The 20,636-nt window shown below is 40.0% G+C and overlaps 1 protein-coding gene across 2 annotated transcripts in view; it reads right to left on the reverse strand.

Annotated features, from left to right (window-relative positions):
• WASL (WASP like actin nucleation promoting factor) overlaps positions 1-20,636 on the reverse strand; it is a 73,817-nt gene that overhangs the window by 19,918 nt on the left and 33,263 nt on the right. For both annotated transcript variants that reach the window (XM_074942351.1, XM_074942352.1), the window contains exons 2-5: positions 15,967-16,101; positions 13,618-13,704; positions 12,831-12,927; positions 8,076-8,099 (exon numbers count right to left, since the gene is read on the reverse strand). In XM_074942351.1, coding sequence (XP_074798452.1) covers positions 8,076-8,099; positions 12,831-12,927; positions 13,618-13,704; positions 15,967-16,101 — 343 coding nt within the window. The remainder of the gene's footprint in view (positions 1-8,075; positions 8,100-12,830; positions 12,928-13,617; positions 13,705-15,966; positions 16,102-20,636) is intronic.

Raw genomic sequence — 20,636 nt, forward strand, 5'->3', positions numbered from 1 at the left:
TACACACAAGGTAACTGATTAAAGTTGTACAAGAAACCTTAATTCTGGTATTTCTTAACTTTTGGGTACTTGACTTTGCAACTTTAGCATATGTTCTTCTAACAGTTGTTTTGGATGTCATATGAAATATCAATTGAACATCTGACTTTGATAAGCTGAAAAAATAGAGCACTCTGTATTAACAACTAGAAATTTTTTTCTGAAGGCAACTGACTATATTCAAATACGGATATTCCTAATACTAATGAATTCAGGAATTATTTATCTTACATTTTCCTTAATATAAGAAGGTTATTAAAACGTATGTTTGGTAGTATTAGCTAATAGGTCTCCTTTTTTAGTTGCCTGTTTTTTTAGTGGACTTTCCTTAACAGGGAACAATTTTTCTCTGCACAGCCTTGAATACGTTAAGTATTGTTTGACTCCTGAAATTTGTCCTTTGAAAGAATGCCTGTGTATTATTTTTTCAGAGACTTACTAAATATAAATGAAAAAAAGATAAAATTCATACTAATTGTATGCTCAGTGCTTGGTTACTGGGGCAGTGAGTACATATTACTATAGCTGACAGGATTTTGTAGAGGCACTGCATATCACATTTAAAAACTGTATTTTAAAAGCTTACTGACTCACAGCCAAATCTTAAACCTGAAGTTATATATAATCTTGAGTTCTGTAATAAAATTTTGAAACAAAATGAAATTACATTTATATTTACATGATGCATTAACAATTACATGCTTCCAAACTGAAGTCACTACAGAAATATTACTTTCATTTTACTCTTAGTTTTCATGACTATGGGTATACATTTGCATGATAGCAGTAGTTTTAATATATTACTCTTAAAAATTATTCCAAAAATCAAATGGAATTTGTAACATTGTCTTGGGGGCGGGGGAATATATTACATTTTCTTTTGAGATAAGAACATTTCGTACCTCACCTTTTCTGACAGAAAGGCTAAATCTTCAAATATTCAGTATGTTGAATATATGCTGCCCACACACTGTATGTAAAATGCTATAACTATAAATGGTTGTCCTTTCAAAGAGTTAGATAATTTCATAATTAATCTTTATTCAGCTGTAATATTTGAAATGTTAGTCAGGTTCCCTGATATTAACACCACCTGTTCCAAAATTCACAAAATAATTTTTAGCCAGCTGAGAATGCTTACCGCCAGGTTTGGACCTTAGTTGTCCATGAGGAATACAAGAACCTCTGCATGAACTATCATTTTCTTCTAGTACTGCCATATTTATATCCAACAAAATTTTCCCCATCATAACACATGCACCTTCCCCATCAGCTGTAGACAACTTAATAAATGAAGATGAGAGGGGCAAATAGAGCTCATCATTTGGAAGTACTTGACAATACAGTGGCCCTAAGCATCCACTGATGTTAATATCTGTGATATCTTCTGAAGCGGCTCCAGAAAAAGTAGTACAAAACATTATTTTGTATTTTATAGAATCCTCTGTATTTTAAAGCTTTGCATGTCATCTGTCCCAGAGCGCAGACAACTCCAGAATAAATCTAATTGGTTGTAGTACTGTATTACAGCTGAAATAAAAATTGTACCACATGGTTCTTAGAAACCTAATTCTCTGACAAATCCCTTTCTTTTTTCATCCATAAATTTTACCACGATGTCAGTATAACCAAGGCAACTCCTTCAATTTGCATAAAGAGACTTTGCTATTACCAATGAGAGTAAAACAAATCCCAGGAAATTACAGGCTATGTAATGCATATTACATAACCATTTATGCAAATTTGGTTTTAATCCTGCAATTCTGTTTGAAAACTTAAATCCTTAATCCTAAAGGTCATCCATAACAGAGGATTTTTTTTTATTTGAAGTATAGCTCTACAGACAGCCTTCTCTACATGTGCAGAAAACTTCAGAGACTTTTAAACATTTTGGTTGAGATTCTGGCCCAAATCAATGGCCACTAACTTTAACGGGGCCAGGATTTCACACATGTATTAAAAATTTTTTATATATAACGATTTTTATAAAAGGTTTTGTGAACTGGAATATAACCATTTTATATCTATATCCATCTATCTAAAAATGATTATATTCCAGTTCACAAAACCTTTCATAAAAATAATTATGCATTGAGACGATAAAAAAGTAAAATAATATTTTTTCCTAGAAGAAGGAAATGTATTTTTGCTTTTTACTAGAACCTCCTAAGAGCTGGAGGAAGTTATATGAAAGAACAGTTACTTAAGCTGCAGTGACTATGGTTCTTAGAGGTGTGTTGTCCATAGGTATTCCCTTCTGGTTCATCCCTTGCACATCTCAAGTTGAGAGTATTTTGACCAGCAGTATTTGTTGTGGCCATCCCTGAACCTTGAGTACCCTCGTACCTCCTCCTCCTCCTCCTCTTGAGGACAAAGTGTGGAGCGGGGCCAACTAGCCTTCAGTTCCTTCACCAATACAGAATCCAGGTATTATCAGACTTTGTAGTAGCAGGAAGGAGTGCAGGTTGTGGAATACATATAGACAACACGTCAAAACCCCCCACTTACCTGTAGGGTAAATCACTGTTCTTTCTTCTTCCAGTGCTTGTCCATGTTTATTCCACTTTGGTGACTTACAACAGTGAATTGATGTAAATAAGGAGGGTGCTTGAAGTCTACCTGAATAGTGACTCTAGGATAGCTTTGCCAAAATGGACATCTGACCTAGATGCCTCAAAAATGCATGTAATGATCCCCATGCAGCTGCCCTACAAATATCAGAAATGGGTACATTTTTCAAAGAAGCTGCAGAGGATGCCTGAGCATCCTCAGAATAGGCCAAGATCTGTATGTAAAGGAAGGTCTAATTTAGCTAGCTTATAACATGCCCTAATACAATTAGCTACCCACTTAAAGCCTCTGGGTGAATATTACCTGACTCCTCATCCTATGGATAAAGGTCATAAGACTTATTTGGGATCTCCCCAAGGTTTTTAGTTCTATTAAGGCAAAAGGAGAGGGCTCCAAATGTATCCAAGGTGTGAAGCCTATCCTTCCCTTGGTTGGCATGGGGTTAAGGGAAGACTGAAGATAAATGAATCATCTGATTCAGACGGAAGACAGAACATCTTTGGTAAAAATTTAGGGTGGGCCTAAGGAGAACTTTGTTTTGATGGAAGACAGTGTATGATGGCCCATTCATGAGTGGCTGCATTTCCCTACTCTGCAGACTGATGTAATTGCCACTAGGAATACCATCTTCATGGAGAGAGGAAACTGAGTGCAATGAGATCCCAGGAAGGAAGGGGAGCTTTGAGGAAATGAGTAGACTAGGCTCCTCAGGAACTTACCTACCTTCAGGAGTGAGAATACAGTGTGCCTTTTTGTAATTGAGAGATTAAACACCTATAGTCTACTGAGGACCACTGCGCCAGCCAGACTGACCATGGTTGATGGCATCACATTAGTGAAGTTCACAGATCTGTCCCAAACCTGCAAAATCCACAAATCTCTAGGGTGGTCCCGCAGGTGGCAACAGCTGGGGGACCCTTTTTGCATGCTGATGGAGAGTTTGAGACCAGTGACTAGGGTGTTTTTGTCCATCCTGGCAAGATGGCTGAAGAGCATGCAAAATGACGTTTGAATATAACGAGCGAGATCATGAAGCTTCAAATGAAGTCAAACCACTCTATGCTCAGGATTTTGCACTCACAGCGTGTATGGAATGCCTTTAACTGATCCAAGTCTGCCTGTAAGAGGGTCCACGTTTCTGTATAGCAATGCGGGCAGAATGCAGGTTTGATAGATCCTTGTCTCAGCATAAACTTTTTTGCATCCAACAATGAGACATGGACTTCACACAGGAGGCAGCAAGACCTATTCGTTGAACAACATCTGGTTTGCTGGAACTGTTTGAATTCTACTTGCAGCCTTGGTAGAGGAACTAGTTAGTGCTCTCCACAGTACTCAAGTGCCCCTGCTCTGAGGGCTCTGGTGACCCAACTCCAAGGTTCTGTACCTTGGTCTTCTGCCATGATATGTTTAACCCCATAGTATGGGCAGCATCTACCTGCCAAAGTCTGTCTCCTCCACAAGCAAGGCAGTGTCGTCTGTGTAGTCTTGGTTGATGAATGCTTCTTGACCAAACTGATTCTGATGTATGAATCAGCAAGTTCCAACATCTAGTCAATAGCTCAACAGAATAGTGGAGGAGTGAGAATGTACCCATGCCACACACCTGATGTTGTGCAGAAAAGTGGTGAAAACTGAGGACCAATGCATACTCTTGCACCTGTACTGGTATTAAGATTTTGCACTAGCTTTCCCAGAATATCTGGAATGCTAATTATCAGTATGAGCCAAAGTGCTGACCTGTTGGTAGAATCAAAAGCCATTTTAAGGTTGATAGATGCCAGGTGAAGCAGGTGGTTAAATTCTCGGTGCAGCTCAACCAGAAGCTGGAGGGTAAGAATAGCATCCATCACTGACCATCCAACAGTGAAACCTGATTGTTGTACACAAACAATACCTATTAAGGAGTACCTGCATCCTACCAAGCGGAATGTGAATGAACACCTTTCCAGGGACCATTAATGCTATTGGCCTGTAGGTGCACCACAATGTGTGAGATGCTTGCCCTTGTTCAGGGACACTGTGATGCCATCTTTCCATTTTGCTGCTACTCTGATGTCCACACTTTTAACAATAGTTGATGCAGGCCAGTGCTCACTGGTTCCAAGACACCTTTGATCAGCTTGAGTGGAATACCATCAAGTCCCGCTACAGGTCTGTTCTGAAACTTTTGGATGGCCTTTTGTAATTCCAGGGACTAACACTGATCCTCTGTCACTTGAGCATCTGAAGTGGTGTGGTTTGCCAGGTCAGGTAGCTCTGGACAGTCATCAGCATGTCTGTAGTTCAACATGCTTTCATAATGTGTTTTTCATCTGCCCAGAACCGCATCCACTGATGAGCAGGGACAGCAATCTGGTTTCATAATAACGATGTTAGAAGGCTTTTATGGCTGCCAGCCAGGAGCTTGATTGGTCCGTACGCAAGATGTACATTGTTATTCTTAGGCCATCCTCTGCTTCATCAGCCAGGGATTTGATGTAGATCTCATGGTCACGTTTTGCAATGGGCCAGAAAATGCCTTTGTGTTTACATTCCTGTACATCTCGCAGATTCCATGCTTCTACTTTTGCACTAATATCACACCTTAAGTTCAGCAGTTGGGTAATGTTACTCCTTCAACAGTAACTTGATTGCTTTATGGCAAATGGGCCTCGGTGGCAATAACCATTTTGTAATGGGTGAGTTCTCTGACAAACTGTCCTGTACCCAATGCTGTTTAGTGTTAATGCATTCCCTGTGGTGACATAGAACACGCGTCTAGCATCTGGTTTGGACCATCAGGAAGCTGCAGTCATTGGGGTATTTCATTGTTCTGGGAAACTGGAATTAGCAGTAGCATTATTGATGGCTGACTAAACTGTCATCAGATCTGCCTACCAAAGTTTCCTGGGCCAACTTGCTACTTCCAGGATTATTACTATGAGAGGTTTCCTAAGCTTTCTCAAGATGCTTCATATTAGAGGAACTGGTGGGTAGGCATATATTACCCTCAAGGATCCTGGGATGAGGAATGCAATGGATTGTGAACCAGAGCTCAGACCTTCCCTGGAACAGAAATTGACATTTTGCCTCTGAAGAAGTCCACGGCTAGGAGCCCTCACTGGTGGAAGTGTTCTGTATGATGGAATCCTTGACTGAACATTTGAGATCTCATGATCTGCTTCGTGATTTGCTAGGGTGTCTTCTTCTGACAGGTGCAGAGCTACTAAGGTGATGTGACGGCCTAACACACCAATTCCCAACAGAGAAGGAGGACAATCAAGCCCTTGCTTGTTCACATAGAACACTGTTGCAGTATTATCTGTCATAGCTCGGCCCTGGACCATGGGCAGGAAAGCTACACAGGCTAATCAAAAAGCTTTAGAACATTTATATGTAGGGAAGGATTAAGTCTCCTTGAGTGTCCAAAGGTCTTTTTGATTTGGTCTTAGTGAGCTCTCCACAGGATGCAAGGACAGCTGTGTAATTAATGAGGGGCTTAAACCAACAAGTTTTGCAGAAAACTTTTTTGGAATGAAATTAATATTGTCTGATTTTTCTGATACCAGCTACTTTAAAGAATTCTGATAGCAAAACCTTTCAATAAGTGTCACAGTTTAAAATATTTTCTTCTTTTAAAAGAAGAATGAAGGACAGTTCTTCTTCCCTGTTGACGTTTATGTGTCTTCAGCAGGGAAGACTGGACAGGCCTAAGACATCAAACATGCTCAGCTCATTCCTTTTCAGGCTCTTCCCCAGACCCAGAGGCCTGCTACGTGGCAGCCTCTTCAGCAGCAGCATTGGCATGAGACCAACCAGGTTCCAAACTCCTCCCCAGGACTTGCAGAGTAATTCCACTGCACCACAGCAGCCTCTGCTCCCTGGAAAATCATTTCCCAGGAATCACTGCTTTCCAGTTTCAATCCCATTCAGCTCCCAGCGTGCTTGATATCAAAGTTGGGGTAACCCCCTCCCTCACCTCTCCACTGTGCACATACACATACTTGTGCCTCCTCCTCCTCCCCACATCTGACAGGAAGATCCACCCCTTATGCAACTGCTTGTTTCCTCAAATCCCTTAGAGAGGCTGAAGGGATACCCCCCTTCTGTCTTCAAGTCCTTCTGGTGAAAACAGCATGCCTCCTTTCTCCCTGCAGCCTAATGCCTGACTGCCTTCTCCATACCTATGGATGAATCCATCCCCACACACCACCCACTGCCTCCCCTCTCTCCTAGTCCATGGTAGTGGTAGAAGTGAAAAAGAAAGCATCTTTCCTGGCCTGACTGTTCAAAGTTTCTCCCCAGGCTCCATGGATCAGTCTGGGGTTGTTATGCATACCCCATTTAGTGCTAGATGTTCCCCAAGCCCTTGAAAAATATTTGGGAGTGAAGGGGCAAGCCATCCAGCCCCCATTTCTCCCCACTGCCATCCTGGTGTGGAACTGAAGGGGGACTTCTGAATATACACAGGCTCCCATTACTCCTCAACCCTGTGCAGGGGCCTAGGAAGTGAAAAAAGGGACTTCTCCCAGCTGCCCATTGCTTCCTGGCTCCATGCAGAGACTCTGGGAGAAGGAGACACTTCTCTGGTCTTAAACTCAAACATCAACTCTTGTGCCTTGAGAAAATTGTGCATGTGCGCTCTTCCACTCAGTGCAGGGCCAAGAGTGATGTCTCATAAGTACTGAACATGAAGACAAGGGAGTGCTATTGACCAGCATAACAGAGAAATCAACTGTATACAAAGTGCTGTCAAATGCATAAAATAACCGAACTGAGAAGGAGATTTTTTGCTGGCTTTGCAGTTATTTTAATCTTAGATGCTGCAAATAGGTTGAAACAGTTTTCTGGAAGATCAGGCTGAGCATATGCCCTCAAGTTTCTAGTAGCACTTTGAGCTGAGAAGACAGTAAACTTCACAAAGTGAACTAAAGCCATTTTGTCTTCCTAAATTAACAGGTAGTTCCAATGCCTGTTCTGCTTTTACAAGCAGCAGCACAAAACTGTCAAGACTTAGATCAATTTCACTGTTGCAGTTCAGAACCTTACAGATACTTGTGAAAGATGAGAATGTCAATTTTACACTGTTAAAAAAAATCACTGCCTAGTAAGACTTAAGCACTCCTGTTTTTAAGATAAAAAGGCCACCCTCTCTGATTTTACTGTTGTTTGCAACTTGATTGCTGCAATTTGGAATTCGTTTGTATCTGACTCTATGGTTTGCCTTACTTGTAGACAATTCCAAACCTCACTCCTGATCTCATTCAATAGCTGCCCCCCATCTTCACTGGTAGCGGTCATGAACTACTGTACAGGTAAGTAATCATGTAAACATTAAAATTCTGATTTACTGGAATTGATCCTTTCAGGACTGTTTAATACAACCATTAGGTTACGTTAAAGAAAGCCAAAAGTCAGAGATTATGTCTAAATATGAAGGAGTTAAGAAAAATGAACTGCAGTAACCCTATGCAAAAGCTTACCATTCAGTGGGTCCCGTCTTTTTTCTGTTAAAAAGACAAAACAAAAAAATATTTATTCAAAAGGTAAAACTGAATTCTTCAACATTACACATATCTCCATAACTTGTAGTTTTACAAATTATAAAGACTTCCTACATCTGAATTTTATTCTTCTAGTAATATACAAATTATCCATAATTGCAATTTTGTTTTATTTTAGCAGTTATATTTTTTGTCCAAGAACAGAGGAAAAGATACCAGATTTAGCCCATTTATAAACTGATTTAAATCTGAAACACAAAGTTTAGCACAACAGATCAGTGAAATCATGTATATATCATGAAAGCCCCCGATCCTGCAAGAGTTTACAATTGGGACTCCTCATGCTTACAGCTAAGCATATGCTTAGTCTTTGGAAAGTTAGGGCCTTAGATTATATGCCACAGAGAGCCGAATCATAGCAAAATTAGAAGTTACAAAACTATAAAACCCACATTAGGAAAGAATTAATTGTTTGAACAGCTTACACTGAGTAGGACTGTGTGGACCTAACTAACTTTTTTTCCAATTGAAAATTTGATTCAGGCCAATTTGAGGCCGTAACATTTTGTACGGTGAAGTGTTCAAATAATGTTAGTTTTCAAATGAAAAATAAAAAAAATGTGTCTGATGCAAAGATTGTTAAAGCAGAACTTCTAAAGAGAATGCACTATACTCTGTAAAGTCCTCTCTGAACAGACACTATGCTTTAGTCATTTATGTGAAACTACTCACAATCTGAAGTGCTTATATAGTGCCTTTATCAGTAGATCTCACAGCACTTCACAAAGAAAGCATGATCCCCATTTCACAGATGGGAAAACTGAGGCAGAGGTGAAGCAACTTGCCCAAGGTCACCCAGCAGGCCAGTGGCTCGGCTGGGGTTAGAATGCAGGTCTCCCAAAGTCACAGTCCACTGCTCTATCCACTAAGAAACACTGTCCCCACTGAAGCAGAATATATTACCATTTTGAAATATTAGAATTTAATTGCAAGTATTTCATATAGATCTAAAGCTGAACAAGCCAAATAGGGCCAACTTGGCCACCAACCTACGCCAACCTAACTTTAACAAGCAGCGGGGTCAACTTTGATGTTCAACTCTACCATTTAAAATGGCTTTCCCTCCAACAATATTATTCTCTTCTTCACCCATATGCACTCTTATGTTTGTAAATGCTTATGTGTGAGACATATTTGGGATCAGCTCATTTCTTTTTTGGAATTAAAGTGGGAAGGTTTATTTTAGATTTACTTTATTGCACAAATGGGTGTGTGTTTTTATTCATCTATATTAGCTTCCTGATCATCTCTCCCACTGCAGCAGGCAGATAAATATGAAGTTTCTGGTTTAAAAGCAGCCTTGATGTTAAAGGCACTGAGCACCCACACTACAAATGAAGTGAACCGAAGCGGCACGTACTCAGCATTTTTGATTAAGTATGGATTTAAGATGACTAACTTCTTCAAAGCAGGGTGACTAATTACAACTTTCACAGCTACCTATTTTCCAGTAAGGCAACTGAAACTGATCACAAAAGCTTTGGTGAATAGCAACTGGATTGCAGGGGAAGTAGCAGCTTTCCTCCTGCAGTTAGATGTTCAGAGAAAAGCTGCCAGCTGTTACTCTCTAGAAATGGCTGGACGGTTTTTAAGATGACTCCAGAGATCTAAATTGGGAGTCAATGTAAGACTTCTAGTTCTGTTCCTTCAGAATTTAAGGTGAAGGCAGGTAAGGAGATCTTTTCAGGGGAGGTGAAGGGAGAAGGGACTGACAAGAAGCAAAGGGCACGGCTGCAGGTCTACAAGAAGGTTAAATGACCTTCCCAGCCAAAACCTGTAGCATTTTAGAACAAAAAATTCTCCCTAACACCGCACAAACCAATACAGCCTGGGTGTGGGGGTGGAAGATACAGTAAAGACTCTTCGCTCCTATTTCCTTTTGTTTTATCCATTTAGCTACATGGGCTTAAGACTTTTGTTTTGTGGGAGTTCTCAACTGTGCTTAATTAGGAGTCAGTCACAGCCATGTACCACCAAAAACCTCCGATCACCCAATCAGAACATGTTCAGTAATTGTTCTTTCCCTCCATACTACCTCTCATTTTATTCTCTCCTTATCCATCCATTCCTCCTCCAACTCAATTTCTTTCTCCTCTTGTTTATTACCCAGTCAATCCATCCTCCTTTCCTTGTTTACCTGCACCCAGCCCTACCAGACCATTCTGCTACACTCTTCCCTCCACACTGTACTTTCTCTTTTGAGGAACACCAGGGGCCTCCCCTCTTCTCCCTATCTTCCAAATCTCTATTTTAGCCTTGCCAGATGAGCTCCTGGGGTAGCTGTTGCTGCTGCTCCTGGGCACCTCTGTTAAAGAATCAGTGTCCTTATCACATCCCAGCACTTCTAGTAGGAAGCGGTTGGCAGAAAACGGGGAAGAGCAGGAAGCAGCAAGTAGGCATTCTATGTGCGAGCCTCAGCTCTAAGACTTAGTTCACAAGAGCATAGAATTCTTCTGCTCAGCCTCTTCCAATGATGAAAAGCCTCCAGGGACACCTGGAAACTTTCCCAGTAGTCCTGCGGGCTAGTCAGAGCCTCCCAGGAGTACTTTGGCAGTGTGACCACTTGCCAATATGTCAGGTGGCACCTGTTCCATGTGAAGTTTATTTTGAGATATACACTAGAGCGGTAGGATTCTTGTAAAAAGCAGAAAAAAATGAACATTCCAGTGTTTGGCATTATCAAAATAATTCCTTGGAAGTCTAGAGTATCACCCATTACCAAAACTGCTCAATATTTATGAGTGCAGACAGCACTAAGAGCATTAGCACCATGTGCAGACAGCACTAAGAGCATTAGAATACATTATTCCTACATCTAATGAATCAAGGTGGAGATACATCAGAAGCATTATGTAAGCATATCAATTTACTAATCAAGCTATACTGTGTAGTCTTTAGATAAGTGAGAAATACAATAGCTATAATTCAAACACCCAGAATTAGATAAAATCCTGTCTGAGGTATATACACATTCAGAACTCCATCTGGTGGCTTGATCTGAGAACTTCACGAGTTCTGTACATGAAAGGAAAAAAACCTAGAAATGAATTAAAAAGGAGAAAACCAATCAACTGAAAACTATATAATTAAGTAGCTGTTGATTATGTAGCGTTTTAAATTAAAACAGAGAAACTTTACAAAAAGGATGAATAAGTCACAGTGTTACTATGGTGCATAAAACATGAAGTTCAAACACACAAAGAGGTACAGGTTAATAATGGCATGCTTATATTGTGTTGTAAAGTAAAAGTGTCTTTACATGAAAAATACTATATTAAAAACTAACATTTTTATGAAATCATCTTTTTTCTGTATTTTTGAAGAAAGTTTACCATGGCCAACATCGTGCAGAAGTCTGCTCTGCAGCCATATATGAATAAAGGCTTTTAAAGTTTTAAAATGTTGCTTTGCTTTAGTATCATCTTTATGAGAGTGAAACTTGGGGCTTGTGAAAGTTGCAAGGCTGATAGCCTTGGAGAACATATTTAGCCAATGAACAGTTAAAGCACAGACACCATTCCTGCGAGTTTCCACCACTGTACCTCACTAACACATTCTAACTCTGGACATTCACAAAAGGACTTAAGTTTTGTGATGCCAAGTGTCACAATACCTAACTTTTAAGTGCCTAGCTAATCACAGGAACAACACTGCAGGTGTATTCAGGTTTTGGCCTCTGATTTGATTACCAATTGTTAGGGCAGCAGATTTGTCACAGCTTTTTTTTTTTTTTTTTTTTAAATCAAAAATAATGGCACAGTCATAGTAAATTTAGTAAAAGTCACTTGACTGCTATCTGATTTTTGATAAATATCCTCTTTGCGTCATCAAGGGGGCATCAATCATTTGCAGCAACACCATCTATTCCCAGAGCCACAATCCTAAACTTGGAGCCAGTGTCCCTTGGCGCTGGACATAGCACACTGCTCTGGGTGTTGCAACCAGGTTCATGGGGGGTTGCATCACCCTCTAGGTTTCACTCACCCAACCCTCCATCATGATGGGAGGGATGGTTGGGCCATACCTGGAGCAGGGAGCCAGCCCCACAGGACACAGGAGCTGCAGAAGCCACCACTGTGGGATGAGACACTGACAGAGAAAAAACTCAAACGGGGGGGACAAAAGTAACAAATTTTCTGTGTTTTTTTTCATGCCATAACACACATGTAGCCTTACCAACTGTGACTAAGACATTTCTCCACTAATAACTCGATTGATGCCAACAATCAATTTCACATGGACTACTGGACACACCAGATAGTAAGAGATTTCAGTTACTAATCATTTGGGCTAAATTTAAACAGTAGAGTTAGTTAAGAGAAACCCAGAACTGAATGGCTGGTTAGTTTAATTTGCCCACAATTTACATAAAGATTTCCAGTTCACAAGCAAACTTTCTTTACCCCTTCCTGTCTGTTCTTTCAAATACCACATATTAGAGGAGCTTCAAATTGCAAAGAAACTTTAAGAGGAATAAATTTTTGTATTACCTTCAGGAAATTTGTACTGTATATTTTTCTATATCACACACACAAAATAAGCTTACACAGGGAAATTAATGTCTAAATATGGCATTAAGGTCTTAAATAGCTTTCAGATATAGAAGTATCAACTAAACTCCCATACACCCATAGCCTAGCCTCAATTTAATGACATGTTAAATTGAATATTTACCAGATTTTCTTTGCCGTCGTCCAAGCAAATCAGTTACTGTTTTCCGGAATTTTTTAGCTTCTTCTTCATTAGCAAAATTAAGACCAACCTGGCATGTCTGAAAGAAAACATCAGTTTTTTCCCCATAGAGACCAAGAAAGTTGTTTTAAAGTTTTCTAAAAAAAGCTTAAATTGTGAAATATTCTAAAAATTAAGTGAACAGATTTTGTTTATGAAGGAATAAGTTGGAAACAATTAAGACTCATTACCTTATAGTTGTAAGTGAAGAACGTAGAAGCAAATATTAACGTCAAATTTAAAAACATTCAAATTGTGGATTTTTTTTTTAACAAGATGCGTGAAGTCCACATTTTGTCATATCTGAACAAAATTTCAAGTACAAAGAATGACAAAAATGAAAATTTTACGTTAAGGGTACATAAAAATTGCTTATGTGCTTGAATATGCTCGTTTGGTGACACTAATGAAGCAACTATCAGTTGCAACTGAGGATGTTATTTCCTTGCCAGAGAAAGAGCACGTTAAAGAGGTTTTTTTGTGCTCCTGTTCCATTCGTAGTTTAGATGTTCTATTTTATCACTGACATTAGAAAAAGTTCTTATTTATAATTAAATTTGCAATAAGTTGCTAGAAGATATAGGTAATACTGTACTTTATAAAATTACTTGATTTACAAAGTGAAAGGTGAAAAAACACGAGATATTAAAAAGTTATTGTACAAAGAAAAAAAGCAGGACAAACATTTTAAAAATAGCTATTCAAGAATTAAGTTAATATTGAAACTTACATCTCCAGCAAAGGTATGAAAATATCCTTTAGGACTATTATATACAAAATTATTGTACAGTTCCTGCTCCCACAATAGTTTCCCATCCTGGAAAGGAAAGAAATGCAGATACTGAAAACTGAAGATAGTAATAAAAAAAGAATGACTAGACAAACTTGTATTGCAATAGTGCTCAGAGGCCACAACTGGAGATCACAGTCCTATTTTGCTAGACACTGTACAAGCACAATGAAGAAGAGATGGTGTCTTCCCCACCGAGCTTACAATCTAAGTCAGATGATTACTGGAGCTTGCAGGAAAGCCAAATTATTCTTACAGGTTACTATATTATTGCCCAAGTTTCCAGATATTATCAAACTATATCCTTCAAAATTTTATACATATATAATGACACTGGTCAAAATCTAAATAACGGGACAAAATAAGACAGGGGCTATGGAGCCTTTCATTTATAGGTTGCGGTGTCATATCAAGGTCAGGTTTGTAACAACTGGAAATAGTTATCTTCCAGAGGACTACGAAATTTCACCTTTGCAAAGTGTTCTAAAATGTCTGAATGAAAGGTGTTACAAGAGTGCAATATCAAAAGAATAGGTGGTCTCAGCCCGGTGCCTAATGATCAAGTGACAAAAATCACAGACGTACAGCTCCTCAGCGCTCAAGTCTCTTTTGAGCATGGGATTTAGGCACCTTTGAAGGCTTTATCTCTGTCTGAATTGACACACATTGGCAGGGTAGAATTAAATATCAGATAGTTACACAGCATACTTAAATATGAAAAATGCCCCCAACAATTTCCTCCCCTCCCCCATCATAGAAACGTGGGGCTAGAAGGGACCTCAAGAGATCATCTAAATAATCTCTCTGTGCTAAGGCAGGAATAAGTACACCCAGACCATCCCCGACAGATGTTTGCCTAACTGTTCCTAAAAACCTCCAAGGATAAGGATTCCACAACTAGTTCCTGTTCCAGTGCTTAACTATCCTTACAGTTAGGTTAGATAATAGGAAAAGCATTCTATATCTTCCTTGCTGCCAGGGGTGAAAGTAAAACACATGACTTACCAGTATGAGGGCCGGCGCCTCGGGCGGAAGGGGCAGGGCTGGGGGGGGACAGCGTCCCCCAGCCAGACCATCCACACTACCCGGCCCACGCTGCGACAGTGCTTTAAGCAGGGTCCTTTGCCGTGGCAGTGCTTTAACATCGCTGCCCCCGCATCAGTGGCCCTGCTGGTAGGGACCTGGCAGGGCTGCCAACGGGGGGGCACAAAAGGGGCAGCGATGTTAAGAACAGCAGGGTGCGGGCCGGTACTGTCGGCCACTTTTTACCAGTATGCTGTACTGGCCTGTACTGGCTTACTTTCACCCTGCTTGCTGCAAACTAAGAGGACAAACAGGGAGAACGACTGATCACTGTCCATTTTGTTAACCTTTTACATATTTGAAGCTTGTGTCTCCCTCATTCCTTGCCTTCTCTTCTCTAGAACTGCACCTGTTTCTTCTTTCACCTTTCTTTACAGGTCATGATTTCTAAACTTTTTATCATTTTGTTGCTCTCTTCTGGTGTGTCTCCAATTTGTTTACATCCTTTCTGTAAGTGTGGTGCCCACAACTTAAGTGGAGGCCTCACCAGGGACAAGCAGAGCTGAACAATTACTTCCCATGTCTTATGGCAATCCTGTTAAATACATCCCAGAAGGACATTTGCCATTTTCACAACAGCACACACTCGTGTTCAATTTGTGACCCATTACACCACTCAGATTCTTTTCTGCAGTACTGCCTCGCCAGTTATTCCCCATTTTGTATTTGGGCGTTTGATTTTCATACTTAAGTGAAGTACTCCATTTGCCGTTACTGAATTTCATAGTGTAGATTTCAGATCAATTCTGCAATTTATCAAAATAATTTTGAATTTCAATCCTGTTCTCCACAGTGCTTACAACTCCTCCCAGCTTGCTGTCATCCACAAATTTTATAGGAAGACTCCACTCCATCATCCAAGTCATTAATAAAAATATTAACTATTACCCAGCACAGACTCCTGTGGGATGCCACTTGATAGGTTCTCCCAGTTTGACAGTAAGCCATTGATTCTGAATACAGTCTTTCAGTCAGTTATACACACCACTCATAGTAATTTCATCAAGACCATATTTTCACAGTTTGCTATCAGAATGTCACATGGGACTTTATCAAAGTCTTACTAAAATCTAATAGGCGTAATTCTTGCATTACTCACTTTATAACATCCCTTTATGTAATTCAGGCAAACAATTCAAGGAAACACTTAATATAAAATGACCTTATCTTAGCAAGTAAAAAATTAGACAGAGAAATGTTTCTCACCTTGATGTCAAATATTCTGATAAAATAAGACCTTTGTGGATTGTCTTTTACAAGGCAGGCTACTCCACAGCATTTTTTTGACCACATGGCATTGCGATCTGCTGCATATATCTGGACAACTGCTGAAGACATTGTCTAAAAAAAGATGAGAAAGTTCACACTGGTTAAAGCTTAAAATTAAGAGTTCCACATTCCTTCCTCTAGAGAAACCTACACCTAGTTTGATTCTATGTATCAGGCAGAAGCAACAAATCACCAGTTGTTGTCAAGCTCAGAAGGTCTAAACATTTTTTTTTTTTATATCATAGAATCAGACTAACGTCAGAAGGGACCATTATGATCGTCTAGTCTGACCTCCTGCACAACGCAGGTCACAGAATCTCACCCACCCACTCCTGTAACAAATCCCTAACCTATGTCTGAGCTACTGAAGTCCTCAAATCATGGTTTAAAGACTTCAAGGTGCAGAGACTCCTCCAGCGAGTGACCCGTGCCCACGCTGCAGAGGAAGGCAAAAAACCCCCAGGGCCTCTGCCATTCTGCCCTGGGGGAAAATTCCTTCCCACCCCAAATATGGCGATCAGCTGAACCCTGAGCATGTGGGCAAGACTCACCAGCCAGACACCCAGGAAAGAATTCTCTGTAGTAACAGATCCCACCCCATCTAACATCCCATCACAGGCCATTGGGCATATTTACTGCTAATAGTCAAAGATCAATTAATTGCCAAAATTAGGCTATCCCATCATACCACCCCCTCCATAAACTTATCAAGTTTAGTCTTGAAGCCAGATGTGTCTTTTGCCCCCACTGCTCCCCTTGGAAGGCTGTTCCAGAACTTCACTCCTCTGATGGTTAGAAACCTTTGTTGAATTTCAAGTCTAAACTTCCTGATGGCCAGTTTATATCCATTTGTTCTTGTGTCCACATTGGTACTGAGCTTAAATAACTCCTCCCCCTCTCCGGTATTTATCCCTCCGATATATTTATAGAGAGCAATCACAGCTCCCCTCAGCCTTCTTTTGGTAAGGCTAAACAAGCCAAGCTCTTTGAGTCTCCTTTCATAAGACAGGTTTTCCATTCCTCAGATCATCCTAGTAGCCCTGTGATCAACCAATATTCTGAGGTACTTCTCCTCCTCTGTTACTTCCAAGTGATGCGTCCCCAGTTTGTAACAATAATTCTTGTTATTAATCCCTAAATGCTAGACCTTGCACTTTTCACTATTAAATTTCATCCTATTACTATATCCTTTTGTAAGATCCTTTAGATGTTCTTTTAAAAAAGAACAGGATTTTGAGAATTCTTAACCAGACACCAGCTAGTAGAAATAAATACAAGCAAAAGGTGGATAGGTAACTGGGATGATGGTACAGGTGATGGAGTTAGCATCTGTTTGCAAAGCACCTATGCAAAGGTTAGTGGGAACGCGAGAACACTCAATAGAGAGAATTATTTAATTGACTCAATTAGGACTTCCTTACACTAGGATTTTTAATAATGTTTTCACATGTTAATTAACATGTTTCCTGTCAACACTAGAATTTATGATGAGGTTAGTTAACACACAATTAAAAACAATTGAGGGTGTCTCCAATGGGATTTTTTTTAAAGATGAGCAACAGCTTCATTTTTCAGGTTTCAGAGTGGTAGCTGTGTTTGTCTGTATCAGCAAAAACAATGAGGAGTCCTTGTGGCACCTTAAAGACTAACAAATGTATTAGAGCATAAGCTTTTGTGGGCTATAGCCCACTTCATTGGATGCACAGAATGGAACATATAGTAAGAAGAAATATATATACATACAGATAAGTTGGAAGTTGCCATACAAACTGTGAGAGGCTAATTAGTTAAGATGAGCGATTATCAGCAGGAGAAAAAAAAAACTTTTGTAGTGATAATCAAGATGGACCATTTAGACAGTTGACAAGGATCCTCACACCTTCTTGTCAACTGTCTAAATGGGCCATCTTGATTTAGACAGTTGACAAGAAGGTGTGGGGATTCTCACACCTTCTTGTCAACTAACTAAATGGGCCAGCTTGATTATCACTACAAAAGTTTTTAGTCATCGGAGGGTGCCATTGATATTGCTCATACTGGAAAGAAGTTATATTTTTATGAGTACACCACATTTCTTGGTCCATGAACCAGGTTTGGTTGTTTATTGTTACATTACCCTTTTTTATGCCAACACATATATGTTGGTTTTATATAATTTCCACCAACCATTTTTTTTTTTTACTGTAAATTTATGGTGAGATTACCTTATTTTTATTTTAAATTTCACTTTCCTTTTTTAACGAAGGTACCCCATTTTTATTGGGCTTCTATTGTTTTCTTTCATTCTAATTCAGGTATTTATCATAATTTATTTCCTTCTGAAACTATTTTATAGGACCCTGTTTCATTTCCCCAGGCACTGACATATATTACCGGATATACTTCCTGTGCCTTTCCAAAGGACAAGAGTGCACTGGCGTATGGTACATGTACGCACTTGCACCTTCCAGGTATCTTTGAATGATTGATTAATGTAAGGGTTTTGTTTTTTAGTTTCACTACTACTGAGGGGGACACCTGTGCCTCCCAGATGCATTCCCTAAGTTAGGCAGCAAAACAGCCTTTTCAGACCCTAAAGAATTAGTCCCAGACATACATGAGAAACTTCTACTCAATGCACAACCAACCACACTAAAGCATATGAACGAGAAGGAAGAAAAGGAGGAGAAAGTAGGACAACCTGGGTGACCACTCCATCTGAGTCAGATTAGGAGTTCACAGCAGTTTGGCTAGCCAGGTCTATTCCCAGAGGGATGACCTCCTAGGATCTAGATAGAATATAAACATTCTATAGGAAAAAAGTGAACTGAATGTACAACACAATGGTGTCAGAACAAATCTCTAGAGCAGTGGTTCTGAACCTTTCCAGACTACTCTACCTCTTTCAGGAGTCTTATTTGTCTTGCGTATTCCAAGTTTCACCTCACTTAAACTACTTGCTCACAAAATCAGACATAAAAATACAAAGTGTCAGAGCAAACTATTCTTGAAAAATTGCTTACTTTCTCATTTTACCATATAATTATAAAATAAATCAATTGGAATATAAATATTGTACTTGCATTTCAGTGTGATACTTGAGCCTGTTTTTCACTTGTGGGCTTTGTCTGAAGCCTGAGCCCCACTCCCTGGGGCTGAAGAATGTAACAGCTTCACAGAGCCCCCTGTGGTGTGGGGTCCTGTTCAACTGCCCAGCTTGCTACTCTCTAATGCCAGCCCTGCACTTGCAACCCTCCTGAACCCATCCCAGGATCCCCGTGGGGGTCACAACCCCCAGGTTGAGAAACACTGATCTAGACGAGTTGAATACCCCCTGGAAGATCTCTGCGTACCCTCAGGGTTGAGAATCACTGCTCTAGACAACTTAAACCAACAACTTTAAGTATAAACTCCTATTTCTCTCAATGGAATGAACTCCGAAGCCTGCTAATTGCATGTTTAAATTTCAGTGTTAACAATTTCACCTGAGTAAAGGAAACAAAACAGAAGTTGGGTAATCATATGAAAAACTGCACAAGGTACTGTGACTGATCTCATTTTATAGCATCCTAAATGGATGGAGCTTGTGCAAGTATTTGGCAGTGTGGTTTCCAACTCCACCATCATTATGAGGGCTCTACTATTAGACTATACTGTTCTTGTCTCATATTTGTGTTTTCCAATAATCACTTTCACTTCTTGGTAAGACTCCTTAACATAGGAACATGATAGTACTGGCCCTTCAACCTGGCCAAGTATTCAGAAGATGCTTAGCAGCAACTGGGAGAAGTTCTCACTTTCTACATCATCCTGGAAAGGAATTCCTCAAATACACCTAAAATGTATACACATCAAGTCTGGTATCTCATTCATTTGACCTTCCTAGAAACGTTTAGCCACCAGAAGAGAATTGGGGCAGGAAAGCTCCAACTACCCCAAAGTCTATTACTTATTCCTTGGAACCAGAAGTTTTGTTGTAACTATGTTTAAAACACAAGTCTTAAGCTAGGTCTACATTTAAAATGCTACAGCTGCAGCACTGCAGCTACACTGTTGTAGTGCTTCAGTACAGACACTCACAACAGGAGGGGTTCTCCTCTTGCTGTAATTAATCCACCTCCCTCAGAGGCAGTAGCCAGGTCAAGAAAAGAATTTTTCTGTCAACTTAGCACTATCTACACCGGGGTTAGGTGAACCCAGCTATGCTATTCAGGGGTGTGGATTTTTCACACACCTGAGCAATGTAGCTGGGTGGACCTAACTTTTCTGTGTAGACCAGCCCTTAGATGTTGAGAAGGAAAGGACTGTGGGGAGGAGCATCATTAGAGACCGGAAAGGTTTCCCTGTCTAAAAGTTTATCATCCGTTCTTCCCAAGGCTGCATCTGCACTGGCATAAATGGGAGCTACGATATTATGTCACCCATTCCCATTGGTGCAGTTTGAGCTACTCTAGCTACACTACAACTAGAGGTTAGGCATTTTTGCAACTTGAGCAGAGCTAGATGATACTGTACAGCTTCAACCACTGCCATCACCACTCAAATTACAGGTCTCGTTTTTGCCAGCATAAACAAGGCAGAAGAAAGCAACAGTCCAAAATGGCAATGGAACTTTGTATCCAATGGAG

The sequence above is a fragment of the Natator depressus genome, chromosome 1 (genome assembly GCF_965152275.1).
Source record: "Natator depressus isolate rNatDep1 chromosome 1, rNatDep2.hap1, whole genome shotgun sequence".
NCBI classification, from domain to species: Eukaryota; Metazoa; Chordata; order Testudines; family Cheloniidae; genus Natator; species Natator depressus.